The following is a 23,393-nucleotide window of genomic DNA, read 5'->3' as shown; positions in this document are numbered from 1 at the left end:
ACGCGTTCTGGCTCCGTCATCACTATCATTGGCACCTTCCCACACCCTCAGCTAACACCTAACTCCCCCCCCCCCCTACAAAATGTCTGTCGTGCTCACCCCGAGCAATGCGCTGGGCTTCAACAGTGCGTAGAACATCCACGAGTGTCGCAGCTGGTCCTTATATCCACTGCAGGACCTCTAACACAGCACGTCAAGCGCACGCTGGGCATTTCCAACCACAATGCGCAACCAGTCGCGTTCAAGGTCAAGACGACCGCGCCCAAGGTGCCCACTCATTTTCCTTCCAGCAGCGTTCGATTCCTTTGACACGACGGGGAACGGCTATAGCTGTATTGCGTTCGACCAAATTCTGGCAGGGTGGAGCCTGGGGAGACTGTTGAAGTGCAGGGTGAGGCCTCTATAGCTCACGTCTCAATGATTTGTGGGCTGATGTCCTATTTTCAGTGATGCTGCAGGCGATGAAGGAGGAGCCTGCACTCAACGCCAAGTGCAAGGACAAGTTCCTCATCCAGAGCACCCTCATCACCGCTGAAAAGGAGACTATGTCCCTTGGGGATCTCGTATGTCCTATCCTGTAATCGCCTTGCCATCATGACTGACTATGTCCTAGTGGGCTGACAATAGCGACGAGGTGCATTCGCAGAAGATCAGAGTCGTGTATTTACCTCCAGAAGGGCAGACTGTGCCAGAAGAGGAGGAAAGCATGAGCATGATGGCGAATATCTCCGATCCGGTAAGACTCCAAGTAGTGTCATCTGAGCGTTGTTTATATTATGTATCCCCGTTATGCCAGAATATCTACGGTACTGTTCGTCAACATCCTTCAGGCAATGGCTACGCGCACCAAGCTCGGCAACCCAGTGGGGACAGTGGGGTACCTCACCAGGAGGAAGACACACATCATGATGCACCATCTACACCGCCGCCGACACGGTACACCACCTACGAGCCACCACCTCAGCAGGACCCCGAGGAGGACGTCGGAATTGTCAACGTTAATGTTCATCCACCTCAGCCGGCGCCGCAAATCTCATCTGCCTCCGCTCCGGAGCCAAACACAGAACTCATGGAGAAACTCGAGGAGGCGCAGGCCGAGATCGAACGCCTCAGGCACCTCATTTCCTCCATGCCGGAGCCCAGCACTGCTCCCACCGCGATCACTTCTACTACTGCGGACCTGAGAAGACGCCGACCAACGTCGCCTTCCGATGATACAAGTACCACTTGGGATGGAGAAACTGAGGTCGGCACGTACGTCGAGGACCCGATAGCGCCGGAAGGCGTGCCTTTGCAAGTCGTGATTATCATCGCGCTCGGGGTGTTCGTCACCACATACTTATTCTTCTGAAACACATCTCGTCCTTTCTTCTCTTCTTTAAGCGCATTTCGGCCCTTCGGTCGCTGTACTGCTCGTGTAATCTGGATCGGTTCTCTGCGCACAGCGTCGACGCGTGCCTCCCGCGTTTCGCCCTTCCGTGAGATGTCATAGGTGTTCCTTTTGAATATGGATGTTATTATTCTTGGTGACTGTCCCAACCCGTAGTCCCAATTAGTCCTGTACGTATATATATCAGTGGACGTTCGACTCAACAATGTGATCCAGCGGCCTACGTAATGCCATATGGGAAGCTCTTTAGTCGTTTTTACCGTACTTGAGACAATCCTAATCTCGTTTTTATTGAGAGCTGCCTCTCCTATATCCTCATCAAGGTTGTGTGTATTCTACTTAACAGGAAAGTGTATGCTGGAGGTTATCGAGGTTGTTTAGGGTCATTCTTATTGCCGTTATCACTCAACCTGTCAGTCGGGCCAAACACACATAAATTTCGCGCCTCGCGTCGCTCTGAGCACCTCGAACTGAGAACACGGATATCTCTTGAAATACTCATCGTATAGCCTTGATTCTTGCTGCGTTCGACTCTGCTCGTCGCCCCGGAGGGCCTGATACCAATAATATTGCGATCTGTCCATGCGTGACTGTTGTCAGCTCTGCCACTCCCTTCTGGACGCAGGATTGTTTTTGCCCGCGAATGCAAGCATCTGTTCGTGTCGGAATGACTGTGTTGGGTCAAAGCGGATACTAGGGAGGGCCCGGTATCATTTTCGGTGCGTCCCCTAACCCATATTTCTTTCCTTGGTCTGTTCTCTGCACTCGAGCATCACACAAGCTATGGTTGTCCATCTGTAGCCTTGTGTTCTTCGCCCATCTGACATCTCAGCCTAGTAGCCTACTACTGGTGTGTTTCTAGCTTTACAAGACATCTATCATCTGTTTAGCGGCTGTCTGCGCGTCACTGTCAATGCCCTGCGTGCGCACTATGGAATGGCATAAACAGCATGCAATTCACAGAATCCCAGCCTTCAAATCAATGTTGATGGACTCCCAAACTTCCAGCACATGTCCAGCTCTCCCGGAGAGACAGTTATCTGTGTTTGGCTCACTGTTGGTATGTCTGACACCAGAGCCAAGCTCTGTTTCGCAATCAAGTTGCTCTACGCATTGTATCTTACATAGGTAATGCTCTTAATAGACACATATCAATCATTTCACATATTGGATGATGTAATGCGTGTAGACGTCCTGGTAAGTCTCAATCTAAGGCCTACTAAGATGATATCAAGGCGGGGTAGAGCGCTGGTGTGACATACTGTGCACAGCATCTCATGTAGCCTCTCTTGCGCTGTATGCAGGTTGGTTGCGAGGATAAGAGGTGATGGAACTAGAGGGCAGCGCAACTATTAGTCCATCAAGTATGCAGTAGAAGCTGTCCTAGATGGCGCGAGAGCCTCTTTGTGATTGAATGCCAATGACAGATGAGGGGAACAGGTTCACACCATAAGATAGCTCTCATGGCTTTATATGATATGTTACATGGGTTGGGGATACTGGAAAATAGATCCCAAGCAATCTGTACTGATGGCATGGAGGAGTGCTAGCAGTATGGCGACAATAGCATATAGTGAAGATAGTCTTACTGGGGGACACACTAAACCCATACCGGGCCCTCCCTAGTATCCGCTTTGACCCAACACAGTCATTCCGACACGAACAGATGCTTGCATTCGCGGGCAAAAACAATCCTGCGTCCAGAAGGGAGTGGCAGAGCTGACAACAGTCACGCATGGACAGATCGCAATATTATTGGTATCAGGCCCTCCGGGGCGACGAGCAGAGTCGAACGCAGCAAGAATCAAGGCTATACGATGAGTATTTCAAGAGATATCCGTGTTCTCAGTTCGAGGTGCTCAGAGCGACGCGAGGCCTGACTGACAGGTTGAGTGATAATGGCAATAAGCTGTTCTACGACATTTACCTTTTTTAGCCAATGGTGCAGGAGGTCGATCGAGGATACTTTACTCCAAACGACCAATACATCTGAAAACTATGACGACCGTCCTGCCTGGAGAACACATCTCTGCACAACATGTGAACCTGAAGCTTGGTCCAGGGCTTTTACAACTGTCAAGTAACCAGGGAGAGTCTGCGGTGGTATCTACTCGTGCAGGCGAGCTTAAACACTCCGCTAACCGAAGTCGATGGTGGGTGGAGGGCAATTCGCGTCGGGTGAGTGCGCTGACACCTTACCATAGTCTTATAGCTAAACAAATGCAAGGAAGTATATTCCTGCGGCGCAGGAGTCTGTGGTAGGTGTGGTTATTGCCCGAAGCGGGGAAAACTGGCGAGTGGACATCGGGGCGGCACATATGGCCTCTTTGGATGGGCTTGCATTCGAAGGGGCGACGAAACGAAATAGGCCGAACCTCAAGGTGAGTTGTGTTTTCCAGTATCGTTGGAAGAAAATGCCGAATGCAGTCGCAGGTAGGTTCGTTGCTGTACGCCCGGGTATCCTTGGCACACAAGGACATGGAACCCGAGCTCGAATGCTTCGATGCACAGACGCGGAAAGCAGAGGGTTTCGGTGAGCTGAAGGGGGGTTTCCTCGTGCACTGCAGTCTGAAGATGTGCCGTCTGTGAGTACATCTATATGACGCCCTTCCTGAACCTGTTCCCTGATGCTTTCGGTGCAGATTGCTGGATCCCAATCATTTTTTGCTTCCGATCCTGGGCGCACGGTTTCCCTTGGAGACTGCCACAGGACTCAACGGCCGGATGTGGATCAACACAAAAGATCCACGACATATAATTGCTGCAACGCGATGTATCGAAGCAGTGGATCCAGATGAAGGAGGCATGGACGAACTTGGTGTGAAGAAATTCTTGGGCACACTGGATATCTGACCGCCACAAGAATCGTGGTCCTTTGTTGAACATCGAGCAGTGTTATAATACAATACAAATACACGACTAGTTGTACACCAGGCATCAGTGCAGGGAACCCGACACGACCCCTCACTCATCGTCAGCTAGTCTTGCCCTCTTGGTGGGCTTTCGTGAGGATGTCACACTTTCGTCCTCGCTTACGGGCGTAGTGGTATTGCGTGCGTTAGCTCGTTTCTTCCTTTGGTACTCTCTATCACGATTCTTTTTCTGTTGTGCGGCTGAGAGCTCCTGCGTGCGTGTGGCGGGAGGTACGATGACAGTGGTCACTCCGGGTGTGGTTAGGCGCGAATGGTCATCTCCAAATGAATCGTCCTCCCCAGAGAGGTCCAAGGACTGTGAATGATTGAGTCAATGCAAATGTATACATTTTTCTGGACGGCACCTTCGTGTACGTTGCACTGCTGCTGGAAAATATCCGGTCGGACTCGTTCACCTCATATTTCCTCCTGCCTCCAGGGGCATTCTTGAGGTAGCCCTCAAATCCATGAATGATATTGCCCCCGCTGTGCGCAGCGGTCTCAGTAAGATATTTGCCCTCAAGTTCGTAGATGTCGACCTCAATAGACGTCTGAGGGTTTGTTTAATGTAAGAGCGAGAACCATACCCATGACCATAGGACAGAAAACGCACCAGCTGCTTGTCCGCGGTCCGCCTCTTCGTCAAGGCTTGCATAAGCTCCTTGCGGGCGGCGTCATACCTCGTCTTTTCTTCCGGGGTCAGCGCATCCCCGGACATTACAATTCCTTGCCGAACTTGTAAGGAACAAAGTGTGTATAAACCGCACGGCGGTGGGGGACAGTGGGGGACGCAGCCAGAGATGTGGCGCGCGCGTCTATGGCACTTGTCCTTAGACGTCGAGGGACGTCTCCAGTCTCGACGCACTGCCTACGGGGACTAGTCACACTTCAAGTTGTCACTCGTCTCTTTAACAGACAATGATGAGGTCCGCCTTGAAAAGTCCTGAACTTGGGTACAACTAGCAGGTAAAACGCTTACGCCTCGAAGGTGTCGTTAGCATTCCTGCAAGTGAGAAGTGATTGGAATGGCGTAGACTACGGCTATGCATATATACACGCGCAAAGCGAGATCTACGTCGAACTCACTACATCCTTCCTGAAAGGGTCTCAATCATACACATACATGGGCGATAGGCGATCCAAATCCCGTTGGACAGCGTGTAGTGGCTCATTGAGTGTACGTACATGTACAGGCACTGCGAAACATCCACTAACAATCAAACCGAAGGCATCACAGCATGTTCGAAAGCAAACCACAACACAGACGGAAAGCGACGAGCCAAGACCATAACATACGGGGTATCCACACCCACATTGTGGGCGTATCGTAAAGGCGCATCGTCCATAACCATCATGAGGGGACTTCACCCCACACTCCCCGCGTGGTTTCGTACTTCACTTCAGCGACGTACATGCGCAGCCATTGCAGCATCTCCTTGCTGATCTGGTGACATCGAGAAAGATTAATCGACTCCAGCCGTTGAGGCGGCATTGCAACGCCGCTGGCGGAGGGAGCTGCTGGTATCCGTGATAGAATATGCGCTTGCGCAGCAAACGCGGAAGCGGAGGACGTAGCCCTGGTAGTAGAACTCGACGTGGACGACAACGATGGGGCAAGGACAGGAGAGGTAGAAGCTGTAGATTGTCGAGGGAATGCTCGCGCCTGAGCAGGAAGACGAGATTCAACACAGGAGCGGATTGACTCCCAATCCAGCGATGTACAACCTTCCAGGCCGAGTGTCGTAAGTCTAGGGCAAATCCATGTCTGAGACATGGGCGGAGTACTCAAGTTCTGTTGTAAGAAGCGGCGATGAGTTTTTCACAGCAAATCGAAGCGAGAAGACAGACCTTCAACAAATTGGACGACACGTCATCTACATCCACGAATTCCAAGGCTGTAAGCGCAGGTAATCGCCGTAGAAGTCTGAACAGCCTCATTTCGCCGAAGTAGCTCGATTCAATCCGAAGTCGGTGCAGGGGCAGCCGGGTCAACGATTGTCGTCGCAGCTGTTCTATGATGGAAGACACATTATCCAGGAAACACAGCTCGATCTCCTCCAGCGCCGGGAACGCCAACAAGCCAAGAACCGTGCGAGCGCGCATGTTGCCGCAGTAGTAGAATGAGGCCTTCCTGAGGTTTGGCAGCTGCACCGTTCTCGAGTCGGCGAGGCGCACAAATCTATCGCTGGAATCGTCGTGATCCGAGGGATCTGCCTCTGCCTGGGCACACGTCCGAGGATCGACGTCGGACATATTGCGCAGCGCCAACTCTTCCAGCTGGGGACATGCCCGAAGAATCCCCAGTATGACGTCGACAGATGGCGAGAGCCCGTTCCAGTACCCGCCCAGTTTGAGGATACGTAGCCGGCTGACTAGTGCCATGTCCCAGTTGAAGTTGAACGACGTAAACGAAGAGGAACGAAGTCGTGGAGTGCGCCCCTCGAAAAGGGGAAGTGGTGGGGTCGAGTAATGATCTTCCTGCATAGAATGGCAGACACGCACCGAGAGCACCTCCAGTAATGGCGCGCGCTCCTTACAGCGCGAAAGTACGGCGTGGGTTTGCGGTCGATTGGGCACGGTGAGATGGAATGACCGCCACCGCGAAATAGATGGTCGTAGGAGGTCCATCGCATGCATAAGTGTCTCGGTTCTGACACTACCATACTCCATGGGGGGACTGAAGTCGACCCAAACATCTAATGGCACATTCTTCGATCGGTCGAGCTTGAGACGGGCGCGCTCGATTGAATGGTGCGTGCCCGTCATGATCCGGGACCAGAGTCCCGGAGTATCGACTGCGACATCTCTCCAATAGCGGCATACGAGCATCATGTTCGCCAGCGTGAGCGAGTCCTCTTCGTCCTCGTAGAGAACGCCGATCTCGAAGATCGTGGATAACAGCTCTTCGGGGAGACGTTGGATCGGCGACTGCAGACGTACGGCTTGCTCTAGTCTGGACTCGAGCATTTCACGTTCGCTGAGCAGCGTCGCCATCTTCGATTCGAGACTGTGGAGCGCTTCTCGGAGATGAGGAATGGAGAGATTGGGACCGGTCCGGCGCGACTGAGTCAACTGCGGCCGAGGGTGCTCAGGACGGGTTGCGCCGAGAGAGTGCGTCCGCGCGAAAGGCACGGCCACGCAAGGGTCGACAACAAAAGGCACGGAAATGGTATGCGCGTCATAGAACTCGTATGGCGGCGGTGGTAAGTCCTTCACGTGGACGGGGCTACGACGTACGCGAGACGGGTCAACGGCAAGTTGAGCCATGGCTGACTGGCTTGCTCTGATTTGCTTCTGGGTGTTGGAGGGTGGACAAAAGGGCGTCCTCTGCATCGCAAGTGGATGGCAGCGGTCGACCACAGCGGCCGGGTTAAAAGGCAAATGCAGTCGGTGGCGGCGAGTGGCGGAACGTATTGTCTGGGCAAACAGTGACGCGACGCTGCCTCGCTATGTCAAATATAGGCAGCTCAGGGGTGTGGCGCACGCAGAATGGAGGGCGCGTGCTTGGTCTGCAGCTACAGTCTGAAACGGGTAGAGCGTCACAGCCTCTGAGTACGTCGTGGCCATGAGACAGGTTGCAAAGCACTCACCGCGGCATCTGCATTCCTCGGGTCTCGACTGCTGGTCAGGGGTGCGCCAAGAGGGGGTGAGCGGAGTAGGCGAGCCATGGAGGGAGGAATATAAGACGGGCGGGCGATCTGGCATTGATAATGAGTTTTGGTTGCGGTCTGGGTGATGAACCAGCACGAGGCTGGGAGCATGTCCAGTCAAACTGAGGCTGCCATACGAATGTTTAGAGCTGACCTGCAACGTGGGATGTCGAACAACAGCTGGCAACACGAGGGAGGGAACGAGGCACGCATTGCTGCAAAGTTCGTGGACCATCACGCTTCGGCTCTCCATTATTTATCGCTCGGTCCCACACCAACCGGCCGAGCTGATCAAGGGCCTCGGGTTCCCCTTATCGTACCCTTATTCGAACCGGTATCGGCTCCAGTAAGCTACATGTTACCCCGTCCATCAGAATGACTCCAGCGCTGCGGCCGCGCTACAATGGATCCGGACGGGCTTACGGGGTCTAGGTCATTACAGCAGAATACTGTACACAGCGGCAATTCTACTTTATAGCACTGGTCTACCTTACTCCTCGATCGATCCCGACGTGCGCACCCGATACCAGAAGAACTGACAGAGCACCTATATAACAAAAGCCCGTGAGCGACTTCGCCTGACAGTTGGTGTCAATGCACGACTTACGAAGGAATCAAGGAACACAGTGAGCGCGCTCCCTGATGTGGAATAGAAGCAAGGACATGAGTCCCGGAACTGATGATGACATTTATGCATGAGCGCTCACCAGCAATCCACGATGCGTTCGCTGTGAGATGCTTGAGGCTCATTGACGCCGCGAGTATGGACAGCACGTAGGTGATGTTTCCCGTAATAGAGTACACGAAGAGGAACGGCGACAGCCCCTCACACCTCGTCCTGAAGTTTTTAACTGGCTCCGGCCGCTCATTAAGTGTAGCAGTGTATGAGGAAATGCACGCACTGATCTGTGGTATCCTCGCACCCACTTCCATGCTCATGAGCGATCGAACATCCTAGACTACGTATTTACTTACGGTACATTACGGCACTAAACCAGCCAAGTGCCTGGCTTCTCCATTCCACGACTTCTTCCTGCGGCTTCGACCTAGCCTGGCCCTTATGGATGAATTCGTCGACAGCCCACGCTGTGATCCCGCTGGCAAAAACAAAGACTAGAGCGCCAGCATATTTTGCGAATTCGTTCGACGCGGATAGCCCGTGTTCCGCTTCGCTGTCGCGCTCGTTACCACCGAGCAGAGGTGCTTCTTCGGATGGATTAGGTGGTAGAGTGTTGTTGTCTTCCTCCACGAGGAAAGGTGTCGCAGATGACGTTGCCTTCTCCCAGCGGTAGTAGTATATCTGTATAAGCAGAATAGAGTCGCATGCGGTATACTGTGGATGAAAACGGATGATTAGCTCATCCTCATTATGTATGCGTACCGTGCACGAACATATAAAGCAAGAATAATGATAGTTGGCAGAAGATGAGCAAGGATTGCGCCAACGAGATTGCAGATGTCTCCAATCAGCCAGATGACTACAAAAAATACACTCAAGCCTTCCCCGGACTTGAGGCGATGGTTTTCGATGATCTGCGGGGTGTACACTACCAACCTGCAGGAAACCGCAGTCAGGTGTCAGACAGGTGTCAGGGAAACGCGAGAGGTTGTGAAGGGCTTACCAGCAAGCTATTGATGTCCAACCAAACTGTTGAAATTACGCAGTCAGTTGCGATCCCCGGATCAGTTTAGATAGCGCTGCATACGACTCTGCTGAGAACCTCGTTCCCGTCTCCGAGCATTGTTGTACGTATATCGGGGAACATTGTTGTGCGAGACTTTGATCTGAGCTACAACGAGGCCAAGATACCGCCTCGAGGTCTTGCGAGCTTGAGAAAGCCTGAGCGGAGGGAAGGGTGTCGGCAGTCGAGGAACAAATTGCCTTCGGAAGCTTGTCGGAAGCAGTGAGCTCTTAAGCGGTAATGATTCCGGCAATTCCCGTGCCGCTCTGCCTGGGAGTGTCGTCAGTCCAAAGTCGTTATTCTCCTGCTGAGTCTCTGCACATTCACGCGCACGCTATGAACGGACAAGAGGCTTTCAGACGGCTGGCGCAGCAAATACAGCGAGCCAGCTCTGGCGGCGGCGGCGGGGGCTTTCCGAGCGGGAAAGGTTTCACCGCAGGTGGTGGTCTGTTGCTCGCGCTCATTGGTGGCGGAGTTGCACTCAATGCTAGCTTGTTCAATGGTATGTCGTGCGGTTCATTCTAGCTAAAGTATTACTGGATGTAAGAGTCCTTTTTTTAGTTGACGGTGGTCACCGTGCCATCAAATACACACGGTACGTATATCGCGTCCATGTTCAAGGCCTTGCTCATAATGTCCAGTCTGGACGGCGTGAAATCGAATGTTTACGCGGAGGGAACGCACCTTATGGTGAGGATGCATTATACTATGCTCGAATACCTGCCCTGACCTGTGGACCAGGTCCCATGGTTTGAGACACCTATTGTGTTCGACATTCGTGCGAAGCCTCGCAATATTGCCAGTCTTACTGGCACAAAAGGTGGCCCATATCCATTTCCATGACTCTAACACAGCTGCTTACATCTAATCAGATCTTCAAATGGTCAACATCACTTGTCGTGTGCTCTCCCGGCCGGACATACCATCATTACCTACCATCTACCGTGAACTCGGGACCGACTACGACGAGCGTGTCTTGCCCTCAATCGTAAACGAGGTCCTAAAGAGTGTGGTTGCGCAGTTCAACGCCAGCCAGCTCATTACACAGCGTGAAATGGTCGGTACAGCTAACTTATCACTAGCCACGTCGGTGAAGTTCATCGCGCATGGTGCTACCAATTAGGTGTCAAGATTAGTTCGCGAGAACCTGACTCGAAGGGCGCTGAGATTCAACCTCGTTCTCGACGATGTATCCATTACACATGTCGCTTTCTCTCCGGAGTTCACACACGCAGTCGAAGCGAAGCAGGTCTGTCAAAGTGATATCATTCACGCACGTTTTTAGTCTTACTGTGCACAATACCTAGGTTGCTCAACAAACTGCTCTGCGGGCCGCTTTCCTCGTGGACCAAGCGATACAGGAGAAACAGGTTTGTCACATCCCGCCGCACGAATAGACGGTAACGCTTACACCCAACTAGTCTATCATCGTCCGTGCGCAGGGTGAAGCGAAGAGTGCAGAGCTTATTGGTGACGCGGTACGCTCGAACAAGGGCTTCCTGCAGCTTCGGAGACTCGAGGCGGCTCGCGACATTGCCAATTTACTGGCAGTGTCTGGCAACCGCGTCATGCTTGACTCACAAAGTCTTCTCTTGAACGGTAGGATGTTAACTATTTGAACGATGTTTTGAGGCTGATCGTATCGTGATGCGTAGTGGCGGACGACGCAAGTGAATTGCTTCAGTTCAAGAAGAAGTAGAGGCGCAACCTGTCAGCGGGATGCACGTCTTGTAGGATCCCAGTCTACCTGTATCCACATGCCTCTGACGATCGGATACTGTTCTCGATGTGGAACATCGTGTGTTGTGTTCCCATGATTGTGTGTACTCAGCTACCCGGCCTGAGTCATCCGTAAGTACCAGCCGTACAGTCACCTCTGATGCAACCGTCTACACACACGCACATTGCCCTCCCGAATCATGATGTGTCTATTGGATTGCCCGAAAGTCCATTGTCCAATCAAGGCGACCCTGTCACGTGCCTGCGACGCGATCGAGAGTCGCGATCGGCACTCAGCGCGCTCAGTGATTGCCCTGACATCTCGTCTCGTCTCGTCTCTTGGTCCCTCGGGTCCTCCATTCGCGCTCACGTTCAACTCCGAGGTTGAAATCATGCCAGGCCAAAAGAAAGACTCTAAGTCAAGTTATAGAAAGAATATCAAGCGGAAACGTATAGCGGAAGAACCTGCACCGGAGGCAAGTGATGAGCAAAGCTCTGCGGTTTCGAGCAAGGCAAACAAGAAAGTGAGGTGGGACGGCGAAGTCGAGCAACCTACGGAGAGCGTGTTAGAAGACGAAGATAGTGAGAACGTTGGCCAGGAAAAGGTATGAGCATCGATGCACTACCAGGATAGCACTCATACCACATTCGCAGTTATGTTTAGCAATCTCATGCCAGTTGTGCGTGAGATGGATATATGCGCTATAATATTTGCTTGAATATCCTTCTTGTGCCTTAGTGGACGTGTTGCATGCGCATACTACGATCCAGTGAAGTGCACACTTCACTATTTTGATGATACACATGAGAACTCGCATTACGACCTGACAAAGGCTTGTATGTGCTTGATTTTAACCCCATAAGTCTCACTGAACTTACGCTGCCCCAGTACTCGAACAGTGCTGCCCTGACATCGTAATCACCAGTTCCAAAGCAGATGACAATTTCATTGAAGTCCTCAGGGATCACAGTGCGTCTACTATCCGATATCCTTAGACTCTGGCCGAGCTCTTGGAATAGTGGATGCATCGGGTGGGACCTTTCAGGTCAGACCCCACAAGGACTTTTTCCCTACCAAGGGTCGCGATCGCCTGTTCTCACTGCGTCTTCTGGCCGAGCTGCCGGGAGGTCCCCGTCAAGACCAAGGTTCCTCGGACTCTGACGACAGGAGCGGACCAAGAAACGCGTATGACTTTATGATACGACGAAAGGAGGTAGTTGTGGATCCTACAATGCAGAGGTGGAACGCCTCCGTCAGGTTAGCCAATTATGCTAGTGTAGACAACGCCCCTCTATGCGTAAGTGGTCCATGAACAAGCTTCATATTACGGCCTGACGACCCATATTCATAGCTCGGCTCTATCGGGGCCCTTATTGACTACTTGGCACGCATTCGGGCTCTTGGTGAGCTGGACGATGAAGGCGTCGGGATCGAGATCTGTGCAATTCGAGCTCTTACTCTCTCTCAGTCGATGCAGATCAACCAAGATGCTCTATTCTCGCTGCAGATCTTTGAAGATGAGAACCACGCGTCCATACACTCTGACAAGACGAAGGAGGGACTATCGCTGTTCGGGATTCTCAACAACACCAAGACAACTCTGGGTCGCGCTCTGATGCGCGAGTGGCTTATCCGACCTTCCCTATCTCTCGACATGATCAATGCTCGGCACGATGCTGTCGCGTGCTTCCTGCGTCCAGACAATCTGGTAACGGCTGGTAGTATGCATTCTCACTTGGCAGGGATCAAGAACGTTCCACGGACACTTGGACTGATGCGAGCAGGAAGAGCCACGGTCTCAGATTGGCAAGCGTTGGTCAAGGTCGGTGACGACTCACACTAGCATATATATTCATCGAGTCGAACCGAGAATTACCTTAGTTCACATTCCACTCTCTCATGCTTCGTGACGCACTTTCGGAACTCAGCCATGCAAATGTCGACATTGTCAAGAGAGTAAGCGGACGTTACCACATCGATGTGCAACCTGACTACACAATCTGCAGCTGGTAGAGGCGCTCGAGGTCGCAAGCTTCAAGGAAGTGGGCAGTGCTGTCAACGAAACGGTAATGCGAACGCCGAAGGCATTGGACGCTATCTCAAATATGTTTTGTAGATCGACTGGGAGGAATCTACGATCGCGGGTCGAGTCTGTGTCAGACCACATATCGACGAAGAGCTCGACAACCTCAAGCATATCTATCACGGCATCGACAACGTCCTCGTGCGTAATGCGTGCCTCTGAACGCCATATATTCATGACTTGAACGGACTTTAGTCAAAGGTAGCGCAGCAGATATCCGCCACAGTACCCCCGGATTACGCTTCGTCGTTGAATGTTGTCTATTTTCCGCAATTAGGTATGCGATTTTATCTCATTCTGATAGTGCTGACAACACAGAAATGATGCAACTTAGGATTCCTGATCTGTGTGCCGATGCTTGAAGAATGGAAGGCGGACGAAGGCATAATTGTGCTTGAGGGCTGGACTTTCCAAGTCAGTTTCACCTATGATCCATGCCATGCACTTCCTAACCCTCTGATTACTCAAGTTCTCTTCTGAGTGAGTGGTGGACAGGCAGCGAAACCTGCTCTTGAAGCTACTCATTATACAACTGAAAGATCACACGTTTACTTCAAATCACAAGAAATGCACGGTGAGTATGTACTTATGCGGTACGAGCAGTGGATTTACCAGCATTGCTCCACAGATATGGACGTGCACATAGGAGACCTGCATCCATCTATTGTCGGTAAGCAGAGTGAGTTCGTTGGACTTGACCAGGATTGTTAATGCCATGCAGACCGAGAAATTGAGATCGTGCAATCTCTTTTGGAGAAGATCCTTGTGTATGATGAAGAGATGACTCATGCTTGTGACGTATGTGCGGAGCTCGACTGCCTTCTTTCTTTTGCAGAAGCCTCGAGAGCGTGCAACTACGTCCGTCCACAAATGACGGAGGAGAATGTATTGGATATCAAACAGGGCCGGTGTGGAAACATAATTACGCCGCAACCGTATGAGGAGCTCACGCGCAGAATGCACAGCCATCCACTACAAGAATTTGTGGTCGACACCTTTGTTCCCAATGATGCTTTTGTGGTAGGTGGCGCAGGTGTGGATGCAGATCCTCTAGAGTACATCGACCAGGATGGCTCGGAGGATGTCCACGAAGAACGACACAGCATCGTAGTCTGTACCGGAGCAAATGCATGTGGAAAGGCATGATTTCTGTGTTTAAACCGGGCAACTGCGCTGACTCTGCATCAGAGTGTCTATCTCAAACAGGTGTGTTCGATGGTGCTGACAATCGGCGGTCTCTGACAGACTTGCTGTGAAGGTTGCGCTGATTCAGTACATGGCTCAGGTACGTCTCGCATTCGCACCACGTTACTCAACGTCTGCCTGATGTCCGTAGATTGGGTGGTGAGTGGTCTCCTATCAGTAGTACGCTCTTGCTAACTACATTGCAGTTTCGTGCCTGCTGAGACAGCAACTCTCGGCATTGTTGACAAGAGTAATGTTGAGCCTCTGCAGCCTGCGCCGGTACTCACGATCCTTCTTTTCTTAGTCTTCACCCGCATACAGACACGTGAAACGGTTTCAAAGGTATACAGTCACGTCATGTCGATGCAGCAATTTGATGTGGACCACGGCGGCTCAAAACGCAGGTGCAATCGGCATTCATGATCGATCTCAATCAAGTATCTCTGGCCCTCAGAAATGCAACGGAGAGGTCTCTCATCTTGCTGGACGAATTCGGCAAGGGAACAATCTCTGCAGGCTCGTGTCACTCTGGCGCTTTTTCTGCTGCTACTGTATGTTGACCTGTCGCTGACCCTGGCGGGCTGTCTCTCTGGCCTCTTCGATCTCTATCTGGATTGTCACTCGTGCCAATAGATGGGGCCGGTCTCTTCTGCGGTGTCCTCAGACACCTCGTGCAGCGCGGAGCCGCATGCCCCAAGGTCTTCGCGGCAACGCACTTCCACGACGTGTTCACCGACGACCTGCTCGCGCCCCACCTGCTGCCGGTCACCTTCGCGCACATGCAAGTGATGCTGACAACGCGCCACGGCCAGCTGCTCGCCGCAAGCGGAGCCGACGACGGCGCAGACATCTCCGACGGGGACGGGGGCGGGGACGAGGGCGCGCAGGATGCGGGCGAAGGCAGACGGGTCGCGCCCGGAGAGCGCATCACGTACCTGTACCGGTAGGAAACATACCGATCCCGTTCTTCGGGCGCAGCGCTCACGGCGTCGTCGTCCAGCGTCGCGAGGGGCCTCTCGCTCGACTCGCACGCTGCGATGTGCGCAGAGATCTTCGGGATCCCGCGGCGCATCGCGAACAGGGCGCGATACGTTAGGTGTGTATGCCATGCATAGGGAATAGGCGCACCGCCTTGCTCGACGACTGACCGGGACCATTTATACAGCAAGCTGCTGTCCACGCACGAGCTCGGCCAGCTGTTGGACGAAGAAATGGCCGAGGGCGAGCGCAAGGATCTTGAAGGCGCCGAAGACGTGTGTCGCCGATTCTTGGCTTGGGACTTGACCGGCGACGCCGGGGCGCGGGGGGACGTGCGGCAGGTGCTTGCGGAGGTTCTTGACCGTTGAAGGATTCATGTCTGCTTTGATGTGTACGACTTCGTTAAAATAGATCCGTGCTATACCAGGACCGTCTCCGTTCTACAGCGTCAGGAAGAGGCTACAGTGCTCATTAGCGAAACAAGTCTACTCTACAGTGTTCTCTATTTGCATACTCAGAAACACACCGTTCATCGGATCGCGCGATCGCGCGTACACTATAACACAACACAACAGCGTCCGGCCGGCACCTCCTACAGCTTCACGCTCGTTTCCTTGTGGATCTCCAGCCCAGGCGGCGCCCCGAGCATGTCCTTGACGACACCATACAGCAGGAACTGGCCCGATACCAGACCCGCAGTCATGACCATCCTAGGTCCGAGCCCCGCGAACAAGCCGCGCACGCCCGCCTGGCGCCCGAGCGTCACCAGCCGGTATGCCATTGAGCCCGACGGCCCGTGGCCCTTGTTGATCTGCGAAAGCAGGGTGTCTGCCGGCTGTAACAGCGAGCACCGATGTCAGCGGGGTGCATACAGACGGCGTAGCAGTATGTGGATATGGTGCAGGAAAAGCGGGTACGAGGAAGTGAACTGGGACGCACCTGGCTGAGAATCGCCGCAGCGAAGCCGGCGATGACGCCGCTCCCGAGCGAGATCGTGAACTTGGTGCCGCCGCTGAGCGACGCGCGCTTCTCGTCGGACATGTTGCGGAACACGAGCTCGTGGCAGAACTCGTTCACGGTGAACTGGCCGATCGCGTAGGGGATCTGTCTGTGCCGGCGGTCAGCGGTCAGCGGTCAGCGGTCAGGAGGCGTGCGGAACGGCGGGAAGACGCACTTGCAGAGGATGGGCAGGAAGCCCGCGTACAGCCCGGCGACGCCTTCCTCGCGCGCGAGGCGCATGAACCCGGTCGTGAGCCCCGATGCGTAGCCGCGCTCCGAGACGAGGCGGATGCGCGTCGCCTCGAGCGGCGTCAGCAGGATGTCAGCAAAGAACCTGCGCGCACGCGTTCAGCTCAGCCCAGGCGCGGACGATCGCAAACGCAAATGCAAATGCACGCACTCGGCGACGCTGGACGCGCCGAGGTAGATGGCGGTGCGGTGGCCGACGGCGGCCTCCTGGCTGCCGGCGATCTGGACGAACTGCTTCTTCCAGTATTCGTAGCCGGCGAACTTGGCGCCGCCCTGGACGAGGTAGCCGACGGCGGTGGGCCCGAAGCCGGTGAGGAGCGCGGCGGGGCCCTCGTTCGCGACGATGAGGCGGCCGCCGGAGAGGAGGGAGTGGCCCTTGAGCGCGGGGTCGATCTGGATGCGGGTCTTGATGACGTCAATCGCTGTGGGCCGGGGACGGTGAGTCGTGTGCCCCGCGGACAGAATGCGTACGAGGACGACGTACGCGTCATGCCGCCATGCGTAACTCTGCGAAGAGGTCAGTGTCGTCGTTCTGGTGCGGCTGTGTGGATTCACGTACGTGCAACATAGTGCTCCTGGGTGTGTGTCAGTCCCACTGCTTATATAGATTGAACAACAAATGCCCGCGCACCTGCGGTGAAGAAGGAGCTGTAGTCCTTCGTGGAAAATTGCGGTACAACAAACGGCGTTGCCATTGCTGCCTGAACACTGGAGGTATACAGGGATTAGAAGGGGTATACGCGGGGGTTTCTAGTAGAGTGTCGGTCGGGGAGGTGTTATATGCGTCGGGGGAGAAATGCGAGGAGGGGAATCGGACATGTGAGTAAGAAAGGATGAGAGCGCACTCGCGTCCGGGCTGCTGCCATTGGCCTGCCCCTGCATTTGGCAGATGGCATGGACGGTCTGCGCGTCGGCCGCGGGCACGTCGGATACCGCGCGACACCACAAACGTCATCCCGCTCCACATCGCGGTCACGTGCCCACGTCTCACCGCCATGCCATGCCGTCACCGCCCGTATGACTCCCGAGTGTCTACGGCGCCCTCGGGTGTAGCAAGTCTCCTCTCTGTCGTTGTTTCCTCCGGCTCACCTACGGGACGCCAAAACATGTTATTGCTGCCGAATCACTGCGATACAAATACACCCATTGAACGCGTTCCACGACCGAACACATACTACTATGCTGCGATAAGATAAGACTAGTCCTGCAAAGTGCGTTGCGAATAGCATGATTTTGGCGATGCATCTGCATCTACGCGGTGGCGTACGCTCGAGCGGGCGGCGCCCTCGCACAGGGACGTCAGCCGTCCTGTAAAGACGCGTCCGCGGCAGGCTCCTCCCAGCCAGCCCACCACCACTGACCGTCTTCCTCCTCGTCCCCAGACGCACCCGCCTCGGGCTCCTCCTCCGCCCCGCCATAGTACGCCTCGATGAGCGCCTCCGACGGGTAGCGGAACACCTTCGCCCGCTCGACGCGCGCAAACTCGACGGCCTTGCGCCGCTCCCGCCCCGGCCGCACCTCGTACACCGCGCGCGACGGGCGCAGCGTCTGCTTGCGCGCGCCACGGTCGAACCCGAACAAGTCGTCCTCGTACCCGTTGTCGTCCGCGTCGTCGTCGCTCTCGTCGTCGGGGCTGCGGAAGATCAGCCGCGACGCGAACGGCACGCAGCGGTCGTGGCTGTGCGCGAGGGCCGGCTTGCTGCCGGACGCCCGCTGGCCCTCCGGGCCCCGGCGCTCTGCCGGACAGGTCGCCTACAATAGCAAAAGCAAAAGCACAGTCGGTCAGCACACGCGCGTCCGCTGGCACGACCGTCCCGGGAAACTGCACTTACCGCCTCGTTGAACTCCATGTTCAGCCGCGCAAGGCGCTCGAGCGCGCCCTCGAGGTTCCATGCGGGGAGCAGGCCCACCGCGCCGCCCCCGTCCAGCAGACGCACGCGCACGGTATGCTGGCCGACCTCGTCCAGCAGCCCGACGCGCGCGCCGCCCGCGACCTGCAGCGGCTCGTCGCGGAACGGCGGGGGCAGCACGGTGCTGCCCGGCGAGGGAAACGGCTCGAGCGTGTAGTGCACGCCGTCGGCGGCCTCGCGCGCGGCGGTGCGCCACGCTTCGGATTGGTGCTGGTGTTGCGAGGGGGGATGCGACGAGGGGAGGGCGAGGTCCGAGGAGAGCGGGGAGAGCGGGCAGTCGGAGGAGAAGGAGGACGAGGGAGAGAAGGCGTCGGGGAGGAGGGAGGAGGAGGAGGCGGGGGAGAACGAGGAGAGGGAGTCGGTGGAGGTGGTGGGCCAGTTGAAGAAACTGACGGACGGCTCCCGGGATATGGGCTGGGCGATGGCGAGGGGCTCGGAGGAGTGCGGCGGGACTGGGCCTTCTGTGTGGGTATGCGGCGTAGACATGATATCAACGGCAGATTGCATGTGCAGAAGAGCAGAAGAGCGAGACCCGGGGAGCGTTTGGCAGAAAATTTATAGCGGGGCGAGTGTGCGGTGGCGACAGAGATATACGGATATACGAGGCGTACTAAGAATGGTGGCGAGGGGGAGAGAGAGAGCACCAAAGCGGCGCAGACGCCTTATAGCTCACACCGACAAGCGGAGAGAGCACAGCAAAGCGAGTGTTGCGTGCACAAAGAGCGCAGGGAGACACCGGAGTCAAATAGCCCCGTGGCGAAGCAGCACTCTACATAGGCCGAATCAAGGAGCTGACGCGATGGCGGCGCTGTTTGGGTGAGGAAGGTACGCGTCGGCCGGAAGGATGACGAATGCGCATCACCCGCGCGAGCTGCTTGGTGACCAAAAGTGCCAGTGCCCCGAGTCAACTTCTGTCAGACCGAGTGGGCGTGCAGTGCGAACGCCAGTGCTGCGAGACTGGTACAAGTAAGTACTCGCAGACGGGGCAGCGCAGCTGAGATGCTCCCAGATAAGCAGGAGAACAGGCCGGAGCACGGAAGGAGGATCATGGGAGCTGCTCCTTCGCGGATTCGTAAGCGGTCGAAGCATCGCTGGCGCTTCTCCTTCCCCTTCCGATCATTGGCCGACCGGCATGTGATATGTGCCATGGTCCGCCCTGGCCGTGGTCCTTCCCAATGCACTCCTCCGTGCGCTATCACTGGCATCCCACCACGCAATACATCGAATCTGCGTGTAGGGCCGGCTCTACCTATCGTGCCATCACGCGATGTCCAGCCAACTGTTCTTTACGGGTCGGTTCGACGCCGCGACATAGGTTGGATGCTCTGCGTCCGTTACAGCACGATAGACCTTCCCTATCGTCTGCGGCGAAGCTCTGGAAAAAGCAACGCCAGAGCACGGCTCACTGGGACTGAGCTTCATCCCTCGTGCCTAGATGCTCTCCCACTTCACGGCTCGCCCAATGCAAGACTGCAAGTTCCTGCAGGAAGGCCTATCGTTATTACACTGGGGGCTGCAGCAAATCGCACTAGGCCAAGTCAGCGGGAATACCAAGTTCTTATCGCTCTCGATGACTCCAGATCTATGGCAGAGTCTCATTCCGTTCACCTGGCATACGAAACACTCGTCCTTGTATCGAAGGCTCTGAGCCGGCTGGAAGTGGGCGACGTCGCCATAGCCAAGTTCGGCGAGTCAGTCGATGTTCTTCATGGCTTCGACAGCGGACCTTTCACAGACCAGGCAGGCATGCGAATCATGAGCGCATTCCAGTTCGACCAGAAGGCTACGCAGGTGCTTTCGCTAGAGAAAGACGATCTATGAGCTCTGCCACTGCCGCAGGTCTGTGGCAACTTGACATCATCATCTCAGACGGCATGTGCCAAGATCACGAGAAGCTCCGTACTGTCCTGAGGAAGGCGGAAGAAGAACGGGTCATGGTCGTGTTCATCATCTTGGACTCTCTGCATGCGCGGAGTTCCTCTGACAGCGGCAATGCCAACCAGAATTCCATTCTCTCGATGAATCAAGTCGCATACAAGAACATAGATGGCCGCCTGGATCTCCACGTCGAACGGTATCTGGATAGCTTTCCTTTCGAGTACTATGTCGTCTTGCGAGATGTTGAGGCGCTACCTGAGGTGTTGTCGGGTACATTGAAACAGTTCTTCGAGAGAGTCACGGAGCAGTAATTATTTGAGATCGTAGACAGCCATATACATGTTATATTATCGCGATTGAGGTTCTACTATATCCTTATTCCCTATCATTACCGCTAGCGCGGGGTTCGCTTCATTTCAACCGCCATATCTCGCTTCACGTAAGGTCCACCGATCACCCGTCAATACACCGAGAAATGATTCAACAGTAGGAAACTACGACTTCCGCACCGGTTGCTCGTACCTTTGTGCGTTTGTACCTCTCAGACTTCCACGACGTTGCTACTAAAATCGCTTCCTCGTTGCCCGTTGCCCGTTCACTGCAACATGTCTACCACAGACGCGACTGCCATATGATTCCAACGTAATATTACCACGGCTCATCAACTAAACGACAGCTCCAGATGACCATAATCATAGAAAGCATTTGCATAGTGAGACGGAACCGGGTACAGCGCGAAAACAAGAAAGCTAAATCGAACCATAATAAATGTATCGAATGTGTCCATTCGTAGCAATGCATATACCGGGGCAACATCACCTTCACCTAGCTTGAGGCACCCGAATCCTCTGTCTCGTATTCGTCCTCGGTCACCTCGTCCCCATTGATGGATGACAGGGTTTCTTCCGGCAGGCCGCGAAGACGATTGGCCTTGGTACTCCTGAGTTTGAGTCTCTTCTCAGGAGGCTCTTCCTGCTCCTCGTCGCTGCTGCTGCTGCTGCTATTGCTGCTAACAAGTTCCGTTGATCGCCGTTTTGATCCCGCGCTTGACTGGTAAAGACTGGACGGACGACTATGCTCGGTGTGGATGTCCTTGAAGAATGCGAATTTATCTTCCTCTTTGGCAGGAAATTCAGAAGCAGGGGCCGAACATGCAATTAGGAAAGCAGCGATAAACAGTCTGTGGTTCACTAGAGGATCGTCCTTCTTGACCTTCGGTTCATCTTTTCTAGTTCGCGGATAATAGATGTCTGACCACTTGTAGGTATCGGGACTAGCTCCACCGATCGTGATGATGGGGTGATGGCGTGGACGGTCATCTCCTGGCTCGGAGGAGGGGCTTGAGTCAACCGCTTGATAATGGACGTGACACATGGTGGCCAACGATTCAACGAGAACCTTTAGCGGAGTGCCTTCTTTCTCCTCTAAGTTCGCCATCGGTCGGCCATCCTTTATAGCCTGGTATTTGTCGATACCGCCAGTGCGGCGTTTCCCAACCTTTGTGACCAGATCGTACGAACTGGAGACGTACGACCGCAAGTCGGCATGCAACGTCTTGAAAAATCGCAGGCACAACCAGTTGAGCACATGCATAAACGATTCAAGATCGTCCGCGACTTCATGTGTCTTGATTCCTGGTCCTTTGAGGAGCAAAGCGGACATGAACTGCCACGTCCCCTAGTCCGAATCATAAGTAAACGGTCTAGCGGACATGATAAACCAGTCTACTGACCGAGCGACTTCGTTGCGTAGCAGCTCCAAGCTCCCCCTTATACTTGCACAAGTCCCAGTCGTTCAAGATTCCACGTACACTCACGCCGACAGCTTCTGGATTTGCATCAGGAAGCATGAGGATATTCGCAACACTGATGTCACGATGCATGACTCCAGCGAACTGCCATGCGTCTTCATGGGCTTCAGACATGAGATGAATAACTGTATTTGGAAGGATCAACAAGGCACGACTCACCTACTAGTGCATTTGTCATTACGACCACCAAATCCCGCCCAGCGGGGAACTCCAGGAGGGAGATGCCAATTTCTTCCACTACCAGACGGTTATGAATGTACTTCGGCATTTTCTTGTCCTTGTCGAACTCTTGTGCACATGTCTGTTGGGGAGAGTTATCTTGCCCGATAACATCGCCCCCGCATATCGGTGTCGCGATGTGTCTGACTCGATTCCTGTGCAATTGCTCGTAGACCTTTATCTCCGACTTTGACGTTTCGTAGCGCCAGGAGTCCCTGAGGAAAACGAATTTCCCAGTCTTCATATCGTAGGCGATGTATCCCCGTGTCCCGCGTCCAATCGGAGAGTCGGTGTGATGCTCGGGTTTACCAACGAGGAAGTAGCGGCCCCCAGAGTCCGCGCTGCCTGTCTCGTTTCTGCTATCCGAAGACGCGGGAGCATGAGCGTTGGGAGGCGTAGAAGAAGGTGTAGAGCAAGGAGCAACGCCGGCTTGGACACTCGAAGACAGAGAGGATGAGTCTGTAGGTGCAGAGGTCGAATCTTGACCAGCGCGGCGCCACGCCTCTACGGACACCACGTCCTCTTCGCGCATCCTGATCTTCTGGATCTGCCACCCACGTGTCATGGCAGCAGCGATGCGCTTACGACGATAGTCGCTCTCCGGCAGAGCATCCCTGGCTACATTCATCGACGTGATTTCGTCATTGCTGGCAGGCACTACCGTTGGGTCATATCCACGCTGCTCGGCGGTCATCTTGCTCAGCCTGTAGAGAAACGCGGTACATCGG

General features: G+C 54.4%; 11 protein-coding genes across 11 annotated transcripts; 5 read left to right on the top strand and 6 right to left on the bottom strand.

Moving 5' to 3' along the window:
* Nucleotides 1–82: 82 nt before the first annotated feature.
* On the top strand, nucleotides 83–1,653 carry POSPLADRAFT_1075298 (hypothetical protein; the record flags this gene model as incomplete). The annotated part of the gene is made up of 6 exons (XM_024482800.1): nucleotides 83–125; nucleotides 176–267; nucleotides 331–391; nucleotides 448–563; nucleotides 614–736; nucleotides 797–1,653. 6 exons carry the CDS (start codon nucleotides 83–85, stop codon nucleotides 1,349–1,351), a joined length of 990 nt encoding a protein of 329 aa, XP_024336532.1. The 3' UTR covers nucleotides 1,352–1,653.
* Nucleotides 1,654–3,388: 1,735 nt separating this feature from the next.
* POSPLADRAFT_1059042 (hypothetical protein) lies at nucleotides 3,389–4,243 on the top strand (the record flags this gene model as incomplete). Its single annotated transcript, XM_024481115.1, has 4 exons — nucleotides 3,389–3,568; nucleotides 3,622–3,771; nucleotides 3,824–3,975; nucleotides 4,033–4,243. The coding sequence occupies 4 exons, from the start codon at nucleotides 3,389–3,391 to the stop codon at nucleotides 4,241–4,243; spliced, it is 693 nt and encodes a 230-aa protein (XP_024336531.1).
* Nucleotides 4,244–4,257: 14 nt separating this feature from the next.
* Nucleotides 4,258–5,082, bottom strand: POSPLADRAFT_1183416 (hypothetical protein). The gene is made up of 3 exons (XM_024489001.1): nucleotides 4,916–5,082; nucleotides 4,668–4,853; nucleotides 4,258–4,618 (listed from the first exon to the last, which is right to left on the bottom strand). The coding sequence occupies exons 1-3, from the start codon at nucleotides 5,018–5,020 to the stop codon at nucleotides 4,355–4,357; spliced, it is 555 nt and encodes a 184-aa protein (XP_024336530.1). The 5' UTR covers nucleotides 5,021–5,082; the 3' UTR covers nucleotides 4,258–4,354.
* Nucleotides 5,083–5,653: 571 nt separating this feature from the next.
* Nucleotides 5,654–7,569, bottom strand: POSPLADRAFT_1149990 (hypothetical protein; the record flags this gene model as incomplete). Its single annotated transcript, XM_024486367.1, has 2 exons — nucleotides 5,654–6,094; nucleotides 6,151–7,569. The coding sequence occupies 2 exons, from the start codon at nucleotides 7,567–7,569 to the stop codon at nucleotides 5,654–5,656; spliced, it is 1,860 nt and encodes a 619-aa protein (XP_024336529.1).
* An 873-nt stretch (nucleotides 7,570–8,442) lies between these two features.
* On the bottom strand, nucleotides 8,443–9,694 carry POSPLADRAFT_1059039 (hypothetical protein; the record flags this gene model as incomplete). The annotated part of the gene is made up of 7 exons (XM_024481114.1): nucleotides 8,443–8,499; nucleotides 8,560–8,591; nucleotides 8,660–8,878; nucleotides 8,928–9,285; nucleotides 9,345–9,507; nucleotides 9,575–9,600; nucleotides 9,659–9,694. 7 exons carry the CDS (start codon nucleotides 9,692–9,694, stop codon nucleotides 8,443–8,445), a joined length of 891 nt encoding a protein of 296 aa, XP_024336528.1.
* A 681-nt stretch (nucleotides 9,695–10,375) lies between these two features.
* Nucleotides 10,376–11,333, top strand: POSPLADRAFT_1149211 (hypothetical protein; the record flags this gene model as incomplete). The annotated part of the gene is made up of 6 exons (XM_024486283.1): nucleotides 10,376–10,454; nucleotides 10,507–10,691; nucleotides 10,758–10,883; nucleotides 10,942–11,004; nucleotides 11,056–11,233; nucleotides 11,290–11,333. Coding segments are annotated over 6 exons (675 nt in total), but the record flags the coding sequence as incomplete, so codon positions are not given.
* Nucleotides 11,334–11,745: 412 nt separating this feature from the next.
* On the top strand, nucleotides 11,746–15,968 carry POSPLADRAFT_1048213 (hypothetical protein; the record flags this gene model as incomplete). The annotated part of the gene is made up of 23 exons (XM_024479465.1): nucleotides 11,746–11,958; nucleotides 12,032–12,033; nucleotides 12,093–12,190; nucleotides 12,243–12,323; nucleotides 12,374–12,651; nucleotides 12,706–13,176; nucleotides 13,236–13,310; nucleotides 13,361–13,420; nucleotides 13,471–13,578; nucleotides 13,633–13,714; nucleotides 13,772–13,855; nucleotides 13,955–14,011; nucleotides 14,066–14,107; nucleotides 14,159–14,345; nucleotides 14,403–14,577; nucleotides 14,626–14,643; nucleotides 14,696–14,722; nucleotides 14,845–14,872; nucleotides 14,927–14,964; nucleotides 15,027–15,138; nucleotides 15,256–15,565; nucleotides 15,623–15,718; nucleotides 15,788–15,968. The coding sequence occupies 23 exons, from the start codon at nucleotides 11,746–11,748 to the stop codon at nucleotides 15,966–15,968; spliced, it is 2,823 nt and encodes a 940-aa protein (XP_024336526.1).
* A 73-nt stretch (nucleotides 15,969–16,041) lies between these two features.
* On the bottom strand, nucleotides 16,042–17,543 carry POSPLADRAFT_1183404 (hypothetical protein; the record flags this gene model as incomplete). Its single annotated transcript, XM_024489000.1, has 7 exons — nucleotides 16,042–16,435; nucleotides 16,540–16,708; nucleotides 16,775–16,933; nucleotides 17,000–17,270; nucleotides 17,333–17,355; nucleotides 17,408–17,423; nucleotides 17,480–17,543. The coding sequence occupies 7 exons, from the start codon at nucleotides 17,541–17,543 to the stop codon at nucleotides 16,193–16,195; spliced, it is 945 nt and encodes a 314-aa protein (XP_024336525.1). The 3' UTR covers nucleotides 16,042–16,192.
* Nucleotides 17,544–17,942: 399 nt separating this feature from the next.
* On the bottom strand, nucleotides 17,943–19,724 carry POSPLADRAFT_1040753 (hypothetical protein). The gene is made up of 2 exons (XM_024477796.1): nucleotides 18,681–19,724; nucleotides 17,943–18,600 (listed from the first exon to the last, which is right to left on the bottom strand). Exons 1-2 carry the CDS (start codon nucleotides 19,263–19,265, stop codon nucleotides 18,148–18,150), a joined length of 1,038 nt encoding a protein of 345 aa, XP_024336524.1. The 5' UTR covers nucleotides 19,266–19,724; the 3' UTR covers nucleotides 17,943–18,147.
* Nucleotides 19,725–20,320: 596 nt separating this feature from the next.
* Nucleotides 20,321–21,024, top strand: POSPLADRAFT_1040752 (hypothetical protein). Its single transcript, XM_024477795.1, has 2 exons — nucleotides 20,321–20,527; nucleotides 20,563–21,024. The coding sequence occupies exons 1-2, from the start codon at nucleotides 20,343–20,345 to the stop codon at nucleotides 20,945–20,947; spliced, it is 570 nt and encodes a 189-aa protein (XP_024336523.1). The 5' UTR covers nucleotides 20,321–20,342; the 3' UTR covers nucleotides 20,948–21,024.
* A 262-nt stretch (nucleotides 21,025–21,286) lies between these two features.
* POSPLADRAFT_1183401 (hypothetical protein) lies at nucleotides 21,287–23,380 on the bottom strand. Its single transcript, XM_024488999.1, has 5 exons — nucleotides 22,606–23,380; nucleotides 22,447–22,571; nucleotides 22,369–22,410; nucleotides 21,707–22,313; nucleotides 21,287–21,686 (listed from the first exon to the last, which is right to left on the bottom strand). Exons 1-5 carry the CDS (start codon nucleotides 23,357–23,359, stop codon nucleotides 21,646–21,648), a joined length of 1,569 nt encoding a protein of 522 aa, XP_024336522.1. The 5' UTR covers nucleotides 23,360–23,380; the 3' UTR covers nucleotides 21,287–21,645.
* Nucleotides 23,381–23,393: the final 13 nt, after the last annotated feature.

Source organism: Postia placenta (assembly GCF_002117355.1).
Source record: "Postia placenta MAD-698-R-SB12 unplaced genomic scaffold POSPLAscaffold_11, whole genome shotgun sequence".
Taxonomy (NCBI): domain Eukaryota; kingdom Fungi; phylum Basidiomycota; class Agaricomycetes; order Polyporales; family Adustoporiaceae; genus Rhodonia; species Rhodonia placenta.
This window is presented reverse-complemented; position numbering and strand designations above follow the sequence as displayed.

Excerpts from the sequence above, each read along its gene's own strand:
- POSPLADRAFT_1040752 (XM_024477795.1), top strand. The coding sequence starts at position 20,343 with ATGGCAGAGTCTCATTCCGTTCACCTGGCATACGAAACACTCGTCCTT. Across the intron at positions 20,528-20,562 it reads CGAATCATGAGCGCATTCCA|AGAAAGACGATCTATGAGCT; the intron begins GTTCGACCAGAA and ends TGCTTTCGCTAG.
- POSPLADRAFT_1183401 (XM_024488999.1), bottom strand. The coding sequence starts at position 23,359 with ATGACCGCCGAGCAGCGTGGATATGACCCAACGGTAGTGCCTGCCAGC. Across the intron at positions 22,572-22,605 it reads AATGACAAATGCACTAGTAG|TTATTCATCTCATGTCTGAA; the intron begins GTGAGTCGTGCC and ends TTCCAAATACAG. Across the intron at positions 22,314-22,368 it reads CTACGCAACGAAGTCGCTCG|GGGACGTGGCAGTTCATGTC; the intron begins GTCAGTAGACTG and ends GATTCGGACTAG.
- POSPLADRAFT_1183416 (XM_024489001.1), bottom strand. The coding sequence starts at position 5,020 with ATGTCCGGGGATGCGCTGACCCCGGAAGAAAAGACGAGGTATGACGCC. Across the intron at positions 4,854-4,915 it reads GGACCGCGGACAAGCAGCTG|ACGTCTATTGAGGTCGACAT; the intron begins GTGCGTTTTCTG and ends ACAAACCCTCAG. Across the intron at positions 4,619-4,667 it reads GCAGTGCAACGTACACGAAG|TCCTTGGACCTCTCTGGGGA; the intron begins GTGCCGTCCAGA and ends AATCATTCACAG.
- POSPLADRAFT_1040753 (XM_024477796.1), bottom strand. The coding sequence starts at position 19,265 with ATGCAATCTGCCGTTGATATCATGTCTACGCCGCATACCCACACAGAA. Across the intron at positions 18,601-18,680 it reads ACATGGAGTTCAACGAGGCG|GCGACCTGTCCGGCAGAGCG; the intron begins GTAAGTGCAGTT and ends TTGCTATTGTAG.